Source organism: Condylura cristata, unplaced genomic scaffold (genome assembly GCF_000260355.1).
Source record: "Condylura cristata isolate star-nosed mole 26May11 unplaced genomic scaffold, ConCri1.0 scaffold00029, whole genome shotgun sequence".
Taxonomy (NCBI): domain Eukaryota; kingdom Metazoa; phylum Chordata; class Mammalia; order Eulipotyphla; family Talpidae; genus Condylura; species Condylura cristata.
In genome coordinates, this window is record NW_004567130.1 from 7,966,562 (window position 1) to 7,985,888 (window position 19,327).

The 19,327-nt window shown below is 34.5% G+C and overlaps 1 protein-coding gene across 1 annotated transcript in view; it reads right to left on the reverse strand.

The window, feature by feature from the left end:
* Nucleotides 1-19,327, reverse strand: part of TTC28 (tetratricopeptide repeat domain 28) — a 538,163-nt gene that overhangs the window by 268,157 nt on the left and 250,679 nt on the right. Inside the window, exon 3 of the mRNA XM_004690666.2 lies at nucleotides 2,118-2,265. Coding sequence (XP_004690723.1) covers nucleotides 2,118-2,265 — 148 coding nt within the window. The remainder of the gene's footprint in view (nucleotides 1-2,117; nucleotides 2,266-19,327) is intronic.

A 19,327-nucleotide genomic window follows, 5' to 3' on the forward strand; every position in this document is an offset into this window, starting at 1 on the left:
GTCACCTCTGGGGCAGGCAGGAATCGAACTCATGCGGAAGTGGCTTTAGATTCTCAGTGCTGTGCTTTAACCCGCTGCGCCACCAGGGAGGGCCACAAGTTACTTTTAATAGTGTTTTTGGTGGTATCTGAAATACTTTTATCCCGCCTTTGGTAGCATAAGTTCCTAAAGATAGGGATTTGGGGATTTCTTTATATCTCACCAAAATATCCAGCACAGTACAAGATAAATGTGAATCATTCAAATTGTATTTATTTTGTATTTCTCCCTTGATACAAAGGAAAAATCTATGTGTGATTATTATTGAGATTATTTTATTGATGAGTAAAAAAACATGAGTACATTTAATGAGGTTTTTCAGTTATAATATTTAAGTTGTTATCTAAAATATGTATTCTTTACTTAGAAACAAAATAAGAGAGTTGTTCTTTGAATTCTTTAATTTGATTAATTTAAAAGTTAGTATTGTCAGCTGTGACTAAAATAAAACATACCTCCTTCCAGCTAACTGCAGAAAAGGGCAGGAAATTAATAAAATAACTAAATTTTAAAAAATGTTCCATTTAAATTGCTAGTGGAGAGATGAAGGGAGAAAACAAGAAAATACTAGAAAAAATGGAAAGAAAAGACAGATTGATTTTTCTGTTGTTGTCCACTTCCCCCCACGCCCCGGAGCTCCAAAGCACATCTGCTCTGAGTCAGAGTTTATTAACAGCAGGTCCCCTAGTGGGAGCAGCCATTAGGTTCCTTCAGCAAAGACTCTACCTTTGAGGTTATAAAATCACAGTAAGAGAGATTTTCTTACTACTTTTTTCTAAAACATGAAAACTGACTTTCAGGAAAATATTTTTTTACAGTTCTGAATTGCACAGAGACTTTGAGAACAATTTAGCTCATCAGACTTTTACTTAGTATATATGTTGCACCAAGTACTTTACTAACTAGTTTATTAAGATTATGTAATGCTGCAAACATTTTCAAAACTAAACATCTGATAATACTGCCATCAAATTTTTAGGTTCATTAAAAACATACTATTTCAGAGACTAAAAATAGAGTTCTTCTGGGTATAACCTAATTAATATGAAACTGTTTACTATTTGCCATCAGTCTGCCTTTTAGACCTATACTCTGCAAAGATGACAATTGATGTAAACTTTCAACTCAATATTCCCAAGAGCTCATTCCTCAGAAATCAATGCTCTATAAAGTGAAGTCGATCAGTTTTGGGTCTTAGAACTCCTCCAATTCCCTTGGTACTATTTTCAATCCACTGTTTTACCAGAGTATCAGCTGGTATAAAATATAAGTAATAACAGGAGAAAACCATGTAAACTAGTTTCTATTTCTTTCTTTTTACTGCTACATAATCTTTTTGAATTGCTCTTCTAAAAATTGTTAGGGACAGGGCCCTCCCTGGTGGCGCAATGGGTAAGGACTCAGCACTACAAGCTGTCCGAATTCCATCCCTGGCCTGAGAGGTGAGCTACATGGCTCGGCAGACCTCTCCTGACCCACCCGCTGCTCCCCTCATCAATCTGCCCTTTCTGTTCCCTTCTCTGTCTTTGGTGAAGCCCCTCACTGTCCTGTGACTCTGACCTGTATCCCAGTTCTGTATGAATAAATAATAAATCTTTAGAAAAAAGTTAGGGACAATACACAGTTAGAACCATTTACTCTTATAAAATATTAAAGTGTCAAATGTTTTGTCTTATTTGATTATTTCCAGATAGAATACTGGTCCAACTAAGCAAAGCAATTTATTCCTAGAAATGTGATTTAGCAGTACAGAATCTTATCACAACAACAAAAAATTAAGAATTCTTTAGATAATCCCAAAACCCAGTGGAGTGGTTCATTCACCCGTAATTGGTTCATTAATGAAACATTGAAAAATATAATCTTACTTCATAAACTTTCATGCCATTGGCCTTCTTTCTGTTCAATTCTCCCTGATTAATGTTGGTTACTCACAGTGATTCTTGATCTTTTATTGTCTAAAATAGCCACCCTTAGCTATTTAATTTAATAATCAATTCTCAAAGTCTGTGTCTAAAATCTTCAAAAGCTAGAAATGTTGTACTTTACTGCTGGACCAAAGACTTCATTATATTTACCTCTCATGGGAGACTTCATGGCAGCTTCTATCATCCCCACCAGAAGTTGGAGACTTTTTGGGTCCTGAGCCAAACCAGATGCAAAGGCCGCTAAGGCATCGGCATGACGTCCAAGGTACTGGAGGGCAACACCCTGTCGGAAGTATGCCTGGAAATAAAGAATGAACAATGCACATTTTGCTGTATACATACAGTATTATACACTGTGCTCCAATAGAGTGATGATTATTCCTTATTAAAATAACAGGTGAACAGAACTAAGATTGAATCGAACTTGGCTCAAAAATTTAATAAACAGTTTGTAATCCTACTTGGTTTCCTCCAACATAAAAAAAAAAAATGTAAGCACACATCTTCCAGACAAATTATATTTAAGACTTTTTATACTTCTAGGGTATGTAATTTTTCAATCACATTCTTTGGCATTAATACAAGTTACTTTTTTTTTTTTAAAGACAGATTTATTTGTGCATACAGAACTGGGGTACAGGCCAGAGGCGGTGAGAGGCTTCACCAGAGACAGAGTGGGGAACAGAACACGCAGATAGACGAAGTACACTGCTGAGGGGAGCAGCGGGGGCGGCAGGGGGGTCAGGAGAGGTCTGCCACACCATGTGGTCACCTCTGGGGCAGGCAGGAATCGAACTCATGCGGAAGTGGCTTTAGATTCTCAGTGCTGTGCTTTAACCCGCTGCGCCACCAGGGAGGGCCACAAGTTACTTTTAATAGTGTTTTTGGTGGTATCTGAAATACTTTTATCCCGCCTTTGGTAGCATAAGTTCCTAAAGATAGGGATTTGGGGATTTCTTTATATCTCACCAAAATATCCAGCACAGTACAAGATAAATGTGAATCATTCAAATTGTATTTATTTTGTATTTCTCCCTTGATACAAAGGAAAAATCTATGTGTGATTATTATTGAGATTATTTTATTGATGAGTAAAAAAACATGAGTACATTTAATGAGGTTTTTCAGTTATAATATTTAAGTTGTTATCTAAAATATGTATTCTTTACTTAGAAACAAAATAAGAGAGTTGTTCTTTGAATTCTTTAATTTGATTAATTTAAAAGTTAGTATTGTCAGCTGTGACTAAAATAAAACATACCTCCTTCCAGCTAACTGCAGAAAAGGGCAGGAAATTAATAAAATAACTAAATTTTAGAATAGTCTTGAGAACATGCAGTTTGTTTTCAAGCATATAGAGTTAAAAAAAAAAAAGACAAGTAAATGAACAATTTTATGTAACCAGTAAAAGATTTTGTACCTGATAAAATAATACAAAAAAGTGGTATTACTAGTTCATTCGTTACTACTATGATACTTGCTTCTAAAGTATCTGTCCTCCTTTTCGGCTTAAATATTCTTAAAATACTATATATTTTAGCCCAAATCTAACTTTTTTAGTCCAATATACTTTGGAAATACCACAAGTTATATACATGGGATGAAAATGAAGTTTCAAACAACTAATAAAACTACTACTCAGAAGACATAATACATAATTGTATGATTTTTATATGGCACACAAAGAGAACAAGAGAGCAACTTTCATGTTTATAAAACATACTTACTTACCTTATCTTACTTTATTCTTATAACTACCTTTGAGGTAATTTAAGATAAGTAATACTATTCAGTGTCTCCATTAAGAAACAATCCATAGGCCCTCCCTGGTGGCGCAGTGGGTTAAAGCACAGCACAAAGAATCTTAAACCACTTCCGCATGAGTTGGATCACTGCCTGCCCGGGAGGAGACCACATGGCTGGGCAGACCTCTCCTGACTTGCTCACTACTCCTATCAGCAGTGGACTTCTCAGTCAGTCTGTTCTGCTCCCCATTCTGTCTCTGGTTGAAGCCTCTCGCCGCCCCTGAGCCTCTTGCCTGTACCCCAGTTCTGTATGCACGAATAAATAAATCTTTAAAAAAAAATCCATAAACAAAATGAATACTCAAATTATTATAGGCTGTTCAGTTTTCTATTATTTCAAACTATCAGAAGCCGTTAAAACTGAGACCCCAGTAAGACAATAACCTGTAAATTCACTTTCATTACTAATTCATAAGATCACTTTTTTTTTTCACTGAAATCAGCCACTGTTTTCATCTTTAAAGTGAAATACGTAGGCATTTTTCACTATCCTTTTCATTTCACATTTTGGGTGATTTCCATAATCCAAGAGGCAATATATACCACATTCCATCTAAAAAGGACTATAATTTACATAATGCTGAGATAGTGTATTAAAGCTAAACTAACAATGTATGTGCCAAATGCCTATAAACTATAATTGTTATTTATAGAGACACAGAAAAGTATCTATAGTTATTGATTTCAGGTGTGCATTTGGTGACACAAAAATCTATTGTGGTATCATTTTATACCCATGCAAGTAAAATCGTTCTGTACACTTTTAACTTATACAATGCTGTATGTCAACTATATATCAATAAAATGGGAAAAAAGAAAATTAGCTTCAGAATTTTGATACTCTGTCTGCCAAACAAAATCCCTGAAAATTATAATTTATTCTTTAGTAGGTAAGCAAAGAACACTGGTAAATGCAAATTGTGGGGTCCAATCTGTACAGCCTCTCCAAAACAGTGTACACAGTTTGTTTTTTAGGACACTCAGAAATTAGGTGAGAACAAATATGACTCAATCATGTCACCAGCAATATCGCCTTGCATTCTTCAGAAGATTTTGAAGAGGTAGGAAAGAGAATGCTCAAAGGTCTCCCTGTTTCACTTTTATGCCCTTCCAGAATCCCCAACTCAACTTTATAAGACTTTTCTCAATTGAAAGCTTAGAATTGTGTACCTGTCAAAATAAAATGAGTCAAACTTGGAAAAACCCCTGTTCCAAACTCAGAATGGGGTTCTCCCATCTTTTTTCCATACAGTTTTCATTGTGAATGCAAATAACTACTGAATGCAAATTAGTTCTCTATACATTTGTATGAGATATGCCACTATGGAGTTCAAGGTGATGATAATAAAACCTAGATTATGAGTTGTAGTGCTAGAATAAAAATCAGCATAGTGCCTGACAAAGTGTTCAATAAGCTATATCAGTAGCTTCATTTCATTAGTTAGTGAAAAAAGAATCATATCAAGAACACATAATTACTAACCACATTAGCAGAATCCAATAAGTATTTTATTATTCTGTGTAATGTAACTATTCAGTTCCTATCACTGCTTCATTCACTCCTCTCCTCCTTACTCCATAGAAATCATTGGCAACAGGGAATCTCAGTGCTCTAGGACTCTGAACCACCATCTGACTTAAAAAAACTGGTATTATCAGGGAGATGGAGCAGCTGCTCGCAGGATCCCCTACCAGCCTCTTCCAAAGGCAAAGGTCAAGATGTGATAAAATGAACAGTTATATATCACAGCTTCAACAAAACTGATGTGAATCTGCTGTAACCAATCTGCTGCTCTACAACTGATGACTGCTATTATTTTTTCCCTTATTCACTATACCAGATTTCATAAGAAGCTGCTACATCTGGGAAAAGGGACAAATTTTGATCACTTTTAGTTGAACAGTGGCAGTATATGTCAAGGAAACATGGGGCTATGAAGCAGCATTGAACACCTGCTGCCCAACCAACCTCAGATAATACAACCATTCCCCCTGCCTACCAACACACACATTCTGGTCATTTATTATGTAGCATAAGGAAAAGGAAGGGAAACATGAACTGACTCTTGTGAGCATCTACACCCTTAAAATAATAGCTTTATTCTGAAGCATTAGACAAAAAGACAAATGAAGAGGAAGCTAGTTAATACACCAGGCTAAAGGTGGAATGCCTAAATCTCAAGCATTGCAGTTATTTATTTTTTTGTTGTTTTTCCACAAAGAATCCACAGTTCATACATGCAACTAAGTAACTTATAAAAACAACTGGGTTATAAGAACAAACTTTCATTCCTTCTTCTACTAACATTTCTTAAAAATCTACAGTGCTAGGTACTCTGATGTATACCACAAATAAAAGAGACAAGACTGGTCTTTTCAAGGTACTAAAAAACTAGAGGACAAGAATATAAGAAGCTATAAATGTCATGAATACTACCTACAGTAACCACTTACTAGTAGTAAGGGTTTCTAATATTTCAGCAGTAATAGAAATATATTTATGCTCTGTTGTTAAAAATACAAGTATTTGCTCTTCGTTAAGTGGCCATTCTTGTCATCTTAGAGAGTTTGCCATACACTGAAACTTTGTGTCCCTCCAAAACCTAATTTTCAGTGTAATAATATTTGGAGGTAGGGCTTTCAGAGGTGGTTAGAACATACCAGAGAGATCTCTTGCTCCTTCCACTAAGTGAGGACACAGCAAGAAGAAGCCATCCATGAACCAGGAAGGGGCCTTACCAGATACCTAATATGCTGGCACCTTCATTTTGGACTCCCCCCTAAACTGTACAAAGTTTGTTATTTAAGCCATCCTGTCTATAGTATTTTTTATAGAAGTACAAAAAGACTAAAACAGCATTAAAAAAAAAAAAACAAACACCTGAGATTAAAAAACATGTATCCATGGTAGCAATGAACCAGACCTTGAAGTCTTCACCTTCAATATACCCCCTTCCTCGTTCACAAGTCTCAAACATCAGTGAGCCCAATGATATAATATCCTACTCCATTGGTGAGAATGAGTGATGAGACAAACTATTCTCTTCATAAATAAATGCATATATTTATAACATCAAATATATGTACATTGCATATGTGATGTAATATGTAAATAACATGTATAATATTTAGAATATGTAATGTTATCTAAAATTGGATTACTTATATACAATATATAATCTATTACTAAGTTCAAAGCATTCACAAATATTTGGCCTTCAACTTAATCTGTACTTTCAAATGTTACACTTTAATGTTTCTAACCTGGTTTTCAGTTGAATTTGAATTTTTCTGAACAGTAAATATTGCAAACTACAACATGGTGGCATGTTTGCTCATGAATCATACCACCTGCTACCATTTCATCAGCATCTTTTTCAAAAATGTTGATAAATTGCATAACTATTTTACTGAATTTTTCCCTTATTTAGAAATTAGTAGAAAGGGAGAAAATAGAAATGCCAATTCTAGTTTTAGAAAGCAGTAGCATTAACCTATAATTCAATACAACTGGGTCAAAAATAAAAATGATTATAGGGTACCAAACTCAGAAAACCTTTAAGATCATCAAACATACACAGAACTAAATGATAATCAACTGTGATGGAAAGGATAAAATTAGAGAATACATAAGAAATGATACTGAAAGGAAAGCATTATTCAAAGTGTTTTTTTTTTCAGTTATCTAGGAATATTTCCTACATTTGATCATGTCAATCCGTTAAATATTTGCAAGTTTGACATTTTACATTATTTGATAGATGTTCTCATATTGAAAATATTTGACAACATACTTTTTTAGGAATGAATTATTAGAGAAACTAGCAGCTTATGTTACTTAAAATAACAATAGGAGCAAAATGTAAATATACACATATTACCTACTATAAAATTTCTCATATGTTATAAACTATATACCTTATTACTACTTCACTGACTTCACTGACTCAAACTGAATGCACAGGACACATGTCCAAGTAAGTTTTCACTGTCTTCTATCAAATAGATGTCTGTAAGGATATACAAATACAAATTATTCTTGTTACGTACTTTGTGATATGTTTCACTTAAAATAAGAATAAAATTAATAGAATTAGTCTGTAATGAATGGGCTGTTTTCTGGACTGTCTACTATTGGTAGCCTCGTTCACAGGGGGCCACTGAACACTTGAAACAAAGTGTGACTGAGAAACTAAACTTTGGTTTATTTCATTTAGTTACTTTAAGTAGAAATAGACACAAGTGGCTATTTGTAACTAGATGGGACAATGAAGTTCTAGAGTTCTTTAACAATAAATCTTCAAACACAAACCTAAATTGGGAAATGAAATATACCAAAAAAATTAACTACCATAAAATTTCTGAACTGCAGTTGGGTGCCTTAGTCAAAAGACACCAGCAGAAGAGAAAGGACTCACAAGGCTGACACTGAAATCCTGTCCTAGTTGTCTGACTGCCGCCAAGGCACTTAATGCCCCAAACTGCCATGTCCCATTTCCACTCATGGAGAGGAAGAGCACTGTGATAAAGATTGCTGGTTGATATTACATGTGAAATAAAAAAACACTAAGTAGGTGATTTTTAAAAACTGACCAGTAAAATAAAAATTGGATTTTTATATTGACCAGAAAGTGAATTTCTCACTAATGTTAACTCTCAATTTGGCATCTGCTTTATTATAAATATATCTGCTTCAAACCAGCATACATATTTGAAATTACCTATGCTAAACTGAGGGGAAGACAAAAATTAGGCAGAAAACAAAAATTAATGATCACCTTGAGTCATTAAAGAAATAGTGAACTTATATTTGGTATCTTCATTTTAAAAGATTATAAAATGAGATACAAGAAAAATTTTAAACAAAATTCTTTTTCAATTTTTTAAATTATATATATATATATATATATATATATATATGTTTTAATAACAATAGTTTGTTTTTCCATCTCAGTTGTAGTCCCCGTGGGCTTCCCACCACCAAATCACCCATGTGCCATCACCACAGTCCAGTGCACTTCTCTACCCCCATTGTTTTTGATCCCATTCCCCTCTCCACGCCCATAAAATGTCTTTGGTATACTATTGTTCATTATTATTATTATTATTATTTTCTCCCCTGGTCCTTTATACCCCTGCTATGAGTGAAACCATTGAGTATTTTTCCTTTTCTTTCTGGCTTATTTCACTAAGCATGATCTTTTCCAGCTCTATCCATATTGCTGCAAAAGGCATGTTAAACAAAATTATTTTTAAAGAGAAATTTTTTTATTATTTTTTTTAATTTTACAAGTTTATTTTTACATCATTTTGTACTTTTTTTGTACATTTTTTTTTCCATCTCAATTGTAATCCCCGCGGGTTTCCCATTACCAAGTCACCCATGTGCCATCACCATAATCCCGTGCATTTCCCTCCCCCCCCCCCGTTTTTGATCCCATTCCCCACTCCACCCCCACAAAATGTCTCTGGTATATGGTTGTTCATTATTTTCTCGCCTGGTCCATTATACTCCTGCTATGAGTGAAACCATCCGGTATTTTTCTTTCTTAAAGAGAAAATTTTTAGCCAAAATTGTTTTTAAAAATTGTTTCAGTGACTGTAATTGAGGGGGGAAAACCTCTTGTCAAAAAACAAGCAAGGATGTAAAATAATGGTATCTCATTAATACAAAATAAGAATAAAAATAAAAATATTTCAACTTTGGCAGTTGATTGGATAGGCATTGGTGTAAAGAAGAGATGGCAGAAAATAGCCAAAAACTAATTTTTGTAAATATGAATAAAAAACATATTTAGATATAAATCAGTCCTTACTCTTGGAGGCTTCATCCTAATACTGGTTATAAGAATTACTACAGGAGTAGGTATCAGGAGGGAAAAAACAATCAATTAAAAAAAACAAAATAGGCAACTATTAATCAAAGACACTCTTCAGGGGAAGGAGAGCAAGAAGGATCAAAACAGGAAAAGGAAGAATAAAAAAGATTACAGTGATAGTGTACAGTGAATTGGTGGTGGGAATTTTATCCGGACTACACCTGAGAAGAGAAAGGGTATACTGTACAAATAGGAATAATGTGTAAAATATATAATATATATAATAACTTCAAAAATTAATAAAAAAGATGATCTGACCCCTATTTTAAAGTTCACAAGAGTTCAGTCTTACCATATTTGTCCTGCCTCTACAGCTTACCATAAATTTCACTGCATGTATGTGGGCATTTAAGTTTTCAAAACCTTTTCTAGCTATCATTTGTTGAACCACACAATTCTGTGTCCAATTATGGAAAGATAGGTGCTTTCTACAACTTATCAGTAAGTCTCACAATACCCTTTAAGAAGTTCTTATGATATCAACTATTGCAAAAAAAGAGATAGTTATATAACTTGCCAAAAATCACACAGCTACAAGAGATGAACTTACTGCCAAACTCTCTTCTCACTGTACTATACTACATCTTCAACAAAAGAATTAATGGTGTGCAATTAACCTCTAAATCAAGCTTTTTGTCTGGGTATTCTTATACTTGCAAAATTCAACTTATGGAGGCAGAAACTAAGGAAAATCACAAATGACACAGAAAATTTATGAACATGAATATTTAATCCCTATTCCATTAGCAACCGTTGATTATAGAACAATTTTTAATTAATGGATGAAGGGAAAATTCATCCCGTTAACCTTTCATATAAATTCCATTTTTACTGAACCAAACAGGCCACTGTACTTACTAGCAACTCAGTTCAATGTTAATTAGATCACAAGCATGAGGCTTTAAATCAAAGAGAAACAAAAGGAGACATAAGCAAGCTTCTCAGCCAATGCTTGCTTGTTTGTTGGCGAAAACATATTTTTTACCTGAAATGTAATTTGTGATGCTTCTTTTCTTTTCTGACATTTTCAAGTGAATTTTCTCTAGTTTTTATTTGCTGATACTTCATATCAATGTGCGTATCAAAAACTGAAAATAAATAAAACCATGATATCAGGAAAAAACACATTCTTCACGTAGTGATGCACTTTACCTGCTCAGTTGGGAATAATCATTCTCCTCTCTCTAGAAAGCTACACTTCTATTTTTCACTAGTCCTGTCTTGTTTGTTAAAAGCATGTGTCAGAGATTGGAGGCTATTTTAGAGACACCATTATTATTAAGTTTCCAATCCAGAGTTAGAAGCCCAAACATGTTTTAACTAAATCAGCAGCTGTGACTTGTTTTTCTTGCCAATATTAGTTTTTGATAGTTTAAAACTGACTTCTTAAAGAAACCTGTACTTAATTATGATTGTTCTATATTATATCAACTATTTCTTTTCCCAAAATTAATTTTTAAATAGTTACATCAAAAGTGTTAAGTAACATATTTTGGGGGTAATCATGTGTTAAAAAGAAATTAAGAATTGATAAGAAATTAAAGATGATATGACTAAAAGGCATTAAATAACTAAAAGGATGTTATTTCAAATATTAGAGGGATTCCCAATATTAAACTTATATAAGATTATAAAACGTGTACCATTACCTGAACTTTCTCTTCTAAACTTTAAAAATTAACAATAAAAAAGTTTAAGTCTCCTAAGCAGAACGTTTTATATCTGTGCCTTTCCTCTGTGGGTGTAGCATAGGAGGTATGTAAAGTAATGTGAAGAAGAAAACCAGGGTGTTTCTGGAATATTTTACAAAAAATCACTTGGTTTCAGCATGAGATTCAACCCTCCCCCTACCTTGCAAACCAGAGTATATGTAACTTCACACACATAACCCTGGTCCTGGGGAATATGGTTAAGACTAGAAGAAAACTGGAAAAAAAAAAAAAGTGGGCAAAGAGAATAGTTGACTAGAAAAAAAATTGAAGCCAACAATGTGCAAATTCTCACTGATGGGGGGAAAAAAATGCTTCCCTTCTTGCTTGCCACAATGTAGCAATACCCAAACTATACTACATTAATAAGAAACCACTTCCTCCATAAAGCAGTTTATCAGAAACTATTGTCATAAATGCTATATATATTGGGATTAGGGGTTCCACATGGTTTTCCTCAAGAGCTAAAACTCCATTAGTGATTCACTCCTTGATCTTTCTGATCTATTGACTCTTGCATTTCTTATCAAATAACAATCCAAACGGGAATTGGAGGAAGCAAAAATATGCCATCCAAAATACATCTTCTTAGCAAAAAGTTGATTTTGTGGAAGAAACTGAAGGTTAGGTGGAGTTTGCTTTTCAATAACCTAATCTCTTTAAGGAAGACCTAATTTCCTTATCTCTGTTTCAAAGAGAAGCCTGAGAATTTAAATCTGCATACCTTTGTTTACTGTCCCTTCCCTGGTAAACTCTCTGACATCCTCCTCCCCTTTTGCAAAACTTCATTGTTATTAACTAAGCTATTTAAGATAGAGTCTGAAGTTCATCATAATTAAATTTCTCAGTCATACTGTGTACCATGTATAGAGAAGGAATACATGTTAGTATTAAACTTCTTTTCATTTTTTTCTCTTATCTTTTCATTTTTATCTCTTATCTTGTTCATCTACCAGCCTAGAAGAAACCCAGGTGGGTACAGAATGATTCATTTTGTGCCCCAATAGTGTCCACAGCATTGTATAATGAAAAAGGCAAAGTCATAGAAGAGAACACCTCTCCTAACAACGTCAAATTATCTGAAGTTTCTGGGAGACAAAATTTAATTAATAAACTTTATTTTTAGAGCAATTCTAGATTCACAGCAAAATGAGCAAAAATATAAAGGGAATTCCCCATTAACCTCTGTTCTGACACAGATAAAATGTTTTCTGCTACCAAAATCCTGGACCACAGAATATAATGTACCATGCTTTATGTTAAAACATTAGTTCTTATGTCAGTAATTATTTTTATATGAAAATCACAGAAGAGAATTAAAAGTTTGCACAATCTTTCAAAAAAGAAAATACAAAAGTCCTCTGCTACCATGCTTATAGCCCTAATCCTATTCTAAAATAGCCTCTCTTTTCTGACTTTAAGTGTTTAGAAAAGCTATGTTTGAGAACAATTTACTTAAGCCAACAACAACCTCTACCTTTGTTAATTGTTTCAATTTCTAGCTAGCAGAAAGAGTCTTCAAAAAATAATATATATTGTATAGACAGATATAAACAGGGTGACATGAGCATCAAGTACGAGCAGGGCCAAAAGACAAGAATCTATGCCAAAAAAAACACTTGCACATATTTCAATACATTTTTCTAAACAATACACTTTCCAATCTACTTCTCTCCCCTTCCTATGTGAAATAATTTTTCTGGCACATGTGTGTCAGGGTACCGCACATCACAATGAAAAACAAGAAAAAGACAAATATTTGCCAGTCAATATGGACCATCACAAAAATATAACAACAGACTTTATATCTCTTAAAAATAAAAAGAGTTCCATTTCTAGGCAAGAAAGCAAGTAAATATCCAGTCTTTACTGCTGAATACAACTGCACCCTGGAAAGAATTCATGGAACCATTTTCTGTGGACTCTGATCAGTAAATAGAGGATGAACTGAGGAAGGAAGTCAGAATTCAAAGTAGTACCAGGGGCCTCCCTGATGGAACCAAGGTTAAGTCTCAGGACTACCAAGCTGCCACCACTGCAACATGAACTCAGTCCCCCCAGCAGCATATTTCAGTAGATCCACTTATTCTGCTCCCCAATCTGTCTCTAGTGATTCCTCTCAACCCTCCACACAAATCTCTGGGCTTCACCCAGTTCTTATATGTATAAATAAATAAAAATAAATCTTAAAAAAAAAAAAAAAGTAGTACCAGACCAGCAGTGGGTTTCCTGTTCTGTTTTGTTTATCCCTATAATCTGGTTATTGCACAGTTTGTAGTCAAAGACTGTTCAAAATGAGAATGAACTATCCATTGGATGCAGACTGAAGGCACTCCAAGAAAAGTTTTCTTCTTGTCAGGAAAGCAAACAAGAGAATTCCTAAGAGTCAGAAAGAATAGAGAAACTCCTGTTTAAACCCTCTTTCTATTATTTTCCAATTCACACCCATTCTTGCAAGCCAGCAGTGCAAGAATGGCAACAGCAGCAGTTGCTGGGCAAACATCTAAAGTTCTAAGGAAGGGAACTGTTTTTTCAGATGACATCATGTACTTTCCAAGAGTACATGATATGAGCCAATGTTTTTTTCTGCCCTTTAATGCTTAATGCCTCAAAAATATATAATTACAGAATGTACACTGCTGAGCAGGGAAAACAAGGCTTTAGTTTTGGCTAGATCGCGGGAAAAAAAGACATCAGCCAAAGAGGTAGAAATGTCAGGAAGATCGGGTATAGGAGGGAGCTCATTAGGGTGATTCATAAAGAGGTATATGAATCTCAACTTACAACACACCAAATGCTCTCAGAACTAATCTAAAATAGCCAAATCAATTAGAAAAAGAACATTGAAGGTCTCAAAGAATCCAATTTTTAAATTTCCTCTAAAATTATAGTAATCAACATGGTATAATGTTGGTGAAGGGATAGACGTATCATGAAAACAGAACTGAGTCCAGAAGTAGAGGTGCTTACATACCAACTATTGACTTTTTTGTGTAAAATTTGGAAAGGGAGTTAACAAAGAAAATCCTGTTCAACAAGCGATGTTGGAATATTTGAACATGTGCAAAAAAAATAAATTATCCTTTACTCATGTTTTGCACTCCATATAAATTAGACTACAAATCTATATGTAAAAAAAATATACTTAAAACGTTTAGAAGAAAACATTTATGATAAGGAATTAGACAAGAAAAGCCCAAAGCAAAAAAAATCACAGAGCAGGTAGTTTCAGGGGTCTAGCTCTCTAAAGAAACACTGAAAAAAATCCAGAATTATTGTCAGGAGCAACTTTGCCAGAATTTTGAAACTCTGTCACAGGTTTATACTTAACAAGGAAACAACCAAAAAAGGCAACTTCTCACAGGAAAGATTTCTGACATTTTAACTTAACCTGCTATCTCCTCCTCCTCATCTTGGGGACAATCTTGAAACCAGCAGCCCACATTCCCAGTGTCGGAAGCAGAAATCAGAACTGACCTTATTCTCAAATAAGTCTCTGGTCTCACCTGAACGCTACCTAAGTGACTGGTACAAGTTACATGCCTTTGTTTTGCCAAAACTGAAACTTTCAGGGCAGGGTAGTAGCAGGCATTTAAAAAAATATTTTAATGCAAATAAACAACCCCAGTCAACCGAGACCAGAGACTGGAATACAACACCACCCAGAAAATATGGCAGGAAAAATCTGAGCGGAGAATTTTTGTGACATTAGTTCCCAGTTATGCTGGGAAATTTAGAAAGCCATGCTCATGCTCCAAGCAGGATAATACTCAGAAGACCTGATTAGGCCCTAAAATTTCATTTTTGACTAATTTCTAGGCTCAATGCAAACAGGAAATGGAGGCAAAAGCAGGCCTGTCAATGACCTAAGCAATAAAGAAGTCTCCAGAGAGCCAATCTGCAAAGACTCAGAGAAAGATTTCTTCCTTTCTATTTTCCCTACCGTCCCTTCATGCTCTTTTTTTCATTATTATATCCACTATACAAAAAAAACTATGAAAACTTAACAGCTAGAAAACAAAGACCTTCATACAAAATTACCAATTTCTTCAAACTGGGTCAAACTACAGCCCAAATAAAGTCAAAGGATAAATCTACGGTGATTAAAAGAGTTGTGAGCACTGTGGAAGGTTTTAATTAAAGGTGAGTTTTTAAAATGCCCAGTGTTGCCTTGGGCATCTCAATGAAAAGTGCACATAATACCTGCTGCAAGTCCCAGAGTAAAATGAGAAGAATATACAGAAATGAAAATATGTTTTGTATGAAACAAAAACTACTGTGAAATAAAAGGGTTGTTTATACAAAGCTGTATTTATATAAATATGTATTATTTAAAGGCAAAAAGTAGATATCAGATTAAATATAAATAATGAATAGCAGCACATATAGTTGATCTCATTATTCACAGAGAGTAGTATTTAAATATACTACTTAGTAAAATTCTGTGTAACCCCCCCAAAATCAGTACTTATGGTACTTTTTCACATTCAATCAAGGGTGTGTACAGAGCAGCGAAAGTATGTAGCTCAATTCATATGTTCCTGGCTGAGGTCAAAAAAACTAACACTTCTTGTTTCAGTTCAGATATGTAAACAAGTATCCTTTCCATTACTGATTTCACTACTTTAAATGCTGAAGAATTCCTAAGGGCAAGAAGGCTGTGATGTGCCTTACAGAGAAAATATGTGAGATAAGTGTCATTCAAGCATGAATTTAATGTTGTTGGCAATGAGTTAAATGGTAATAAATCAACCCACATATATTAACTCAGATATACTGAAACAGAAGCACACATTAAAACAAGATTATGTGTTGATCAGTTGACAAAAATGTAGTGACCGGTGGCTTGAAGGAACCTAACTGCATTTCCCCTAGAAGCACTGGTTTAGTATTGGCTAAGTCAGCATTTGCTCCGTTTTACAGAATATAACTATACAGAATATAACTATGGTGAATAATAGTAAGCTATTGTATGTTTAACTAGAGGAAAGGAACCATTTTCTACTTGGCTCTAACAACCAGTGGAGAGGCAAATATATAGGGGTTCATTACTCCCTCCTGGAGCTCCAAGGCAGGAACAGACAGAATAGAGACCTATATCTATAAGCAGATGCACAATTACTAGCAATAACCATAATAACTACTGTTAATAATAACTACTCCTAATTTACCAGTACACTCACAGATGCTTTACATTCATTCACTCATCCCTTAAATAAAAACTTGTATGACAGCTATGTGCTTGGCACTATGTCAGTGAAACGCAAAGACAGACATTGTCTCTTCCCTCCTCAAGCACAGGTCTGGTGCAAAAGATAAGCAGTAAACAAATAGCAAAAATAAATAGTGAAAGTACCACCAATAACACATGTACTATAAAAAACAATAGCTGATTGGGAGAGATCTTACTTAAAAGAATGCAGAAAAGACACCATTTAAGCTGAGAATGAAGAGTAAGTAAGAAGCCAACTGCAGGGAGACTAGAAGCTACAGAAGGCTACGACATGGGGGAAGAATAGCGTGAGATCATTCATGTAGTTCCCATAATAACTTCAGAAAGTTAGGCATTATTATCCAAATTTTTTAAATGAGAAGACTTAAATTGAGACACTTGCTAAAATTATACCACTAGTGGCCAAGAATTCAGTCAGGGTAGACTGATGCCAAATTTCCATGTTCTTTCACCTACACCAAGCTACCTCGCACTTTTCATGCTGTCAAATGACTCATCCCAATGATTCTTCCACTCCACCATATCTACAGGTACAGATAGATACCTGACGTAGACTATGCTACCCTTGCTGTCCTTTGATAATGTCAGGGCAATGGGGGAAACTCCCGAGAAGATGGAGGCTGTCTGGTTCCCAAGAAGACATACTAAGGGACACCTCCATAGCAGTCCTCACTCAACTACCTTGTACTTGTTCTTCGCTAATAACAATTGTATTTGACCATCAAGCGATTTCTGGCCCTCTTTTGTTTGTGTTCTAACTGGGCATTGAGAACTGGTTACAAAAAATGTTTAACAATTGACAATGATTTTCTTAGAAAAGAACTTTAGCATAATTAAAAGTGATCACGATGTGTCTCCTCCTGGGACAGTTTGGAGAGACTTAAAGAAACAGATCTGAATCTAGATTTAACCTGAGAAAGAAAGGAGGACTTAAAGATTTGTTGCTTTATTTGAGATGCTGACCAGAATGATTGATCATGCTAAAAAAAAAAAAAAATGGGCATGCTGGTTGTTTTTGGTGGTTTTCTTTCTATTATCAAAGGAGTTTCTTTATAACATGTAACCACAAAAGTTTCAGTGTAGCCATGGAAATGAATTGTTAAAGATTTGCTTCAATTCCTATACTGATGTAATCTCACTGTTTGGAAATTGTTTAAATAAAGAACAATGCTGGAGTTTTCAGCAGGAGATACTTGTACCAGCTAGAGTGTCAATGTCTGCCTCAATTGCTCATTTCTCTGAGGCCACCTCATCCTTTGGGAAAAGGACCCCTGACCAGTCAGAGCTGGACTCTGTCTGACATCTGGCGTGGTCTCAGACAGATATCTTAAAGACAAATAGCTAAGTCCCAGAAACATAACATTAATAGAAATTATGTCAACAAATGCTATTCGTGCATGTTATTTATCTGCCTATGAACATCCCAGGATCTAAAGCATTTCTAAATAACTACATCATACTGCTGACACATGCCCAATAATTACATTATCATTCTCATTACATCTCTATAATCCTTTCATGACATGACTTTCTTTCAATCATGAGCTAATCTAGCTTCCCCTATGAAACAAAAAAGAAGGGGTTCTTATTTTTTAGATGGAAAAAATTAAGGAAAAGAGAGATTAAAGTTCACAATGTCTTCCTCTTAGCCCAGCAGGTATTGTCCTAAAAACTCAGTTCTGCTTTGCAAAAGCCATTTACCAACTTTAATTCTGAAAGGGTCTATTAGGTTTCCCTTTATTTTCATTGTTTTTGTTTTCTTAGGTAAGTTATTTATGTGACTGTCCTCCTAACTAAATGGACCAATCTGGGCATAAACCATTTTCTCATTTTCTCAGCTTATGGGAAGGAATGGTTTATTTCAGCACTGCAGATAACATCTTGAGGTCTCAGGAGGATGACAAATTGAAACAGTCTCTTTCTTGTCTAACATTTCTTACTCAAGAGTCAAGTGATGATGTTAAGGAACAAATCTCTCTCCTCTTGACAATTTGCACTTATTTTCTTAATAGCCCTGCTAAGAGTCAATGAATTTTAGTTTACTTAGAGCCTACTTAGTGCCTGCCAAGAGGCACAAGAAATTTTCATTCATCAGCATAATAGTCCTTTTGGTGATGCATTCTTATGAAATTATGATAGCAATTCCAAAAACGAAATGGCAGAGATAGGGCAAATGAATTTTCCTTCACAAAGCCATCAGAATAGCATAGCAGTTTCTATATAACTAGAAATATAATAAATTATTTTAATAGAAAAATGTTCAGAAATTGTATTCAGTTTTAATGTCAATAGGTAGTTTAAAACTACCTATTCGGTGAGATTATTTGCATTTCACAAAATCATTTGAAAACAAGCATAATCACCAAAAATAAACAATAAACTACTATTAAATTTAGATTTTGGTAATTGTACAAAAGCTTAACATTCATAGATAACTGCCCCTCCATTAGCCAAATAATCAAAATAGAACCAAAGAACGCATGTATGTTCTTCTTTGAGTTATTAGAAGCTGTTGCATCATAATAATCCAGGTGTACTGCCTGATAGGTACCTTTGGCACAGCCATAATACAATTACACACCTCTTCTGAAAATCACAAACTGCAAACATTGGTGTCCCTCCCCATCATTTAAACACCATTTCTACAAAGCTTTTAAACAGAAATATTACATAATATAGAGTAGGAACAGTACTATGTGAATAGTACAAATTCTTGATTTACTTGGCCACAATT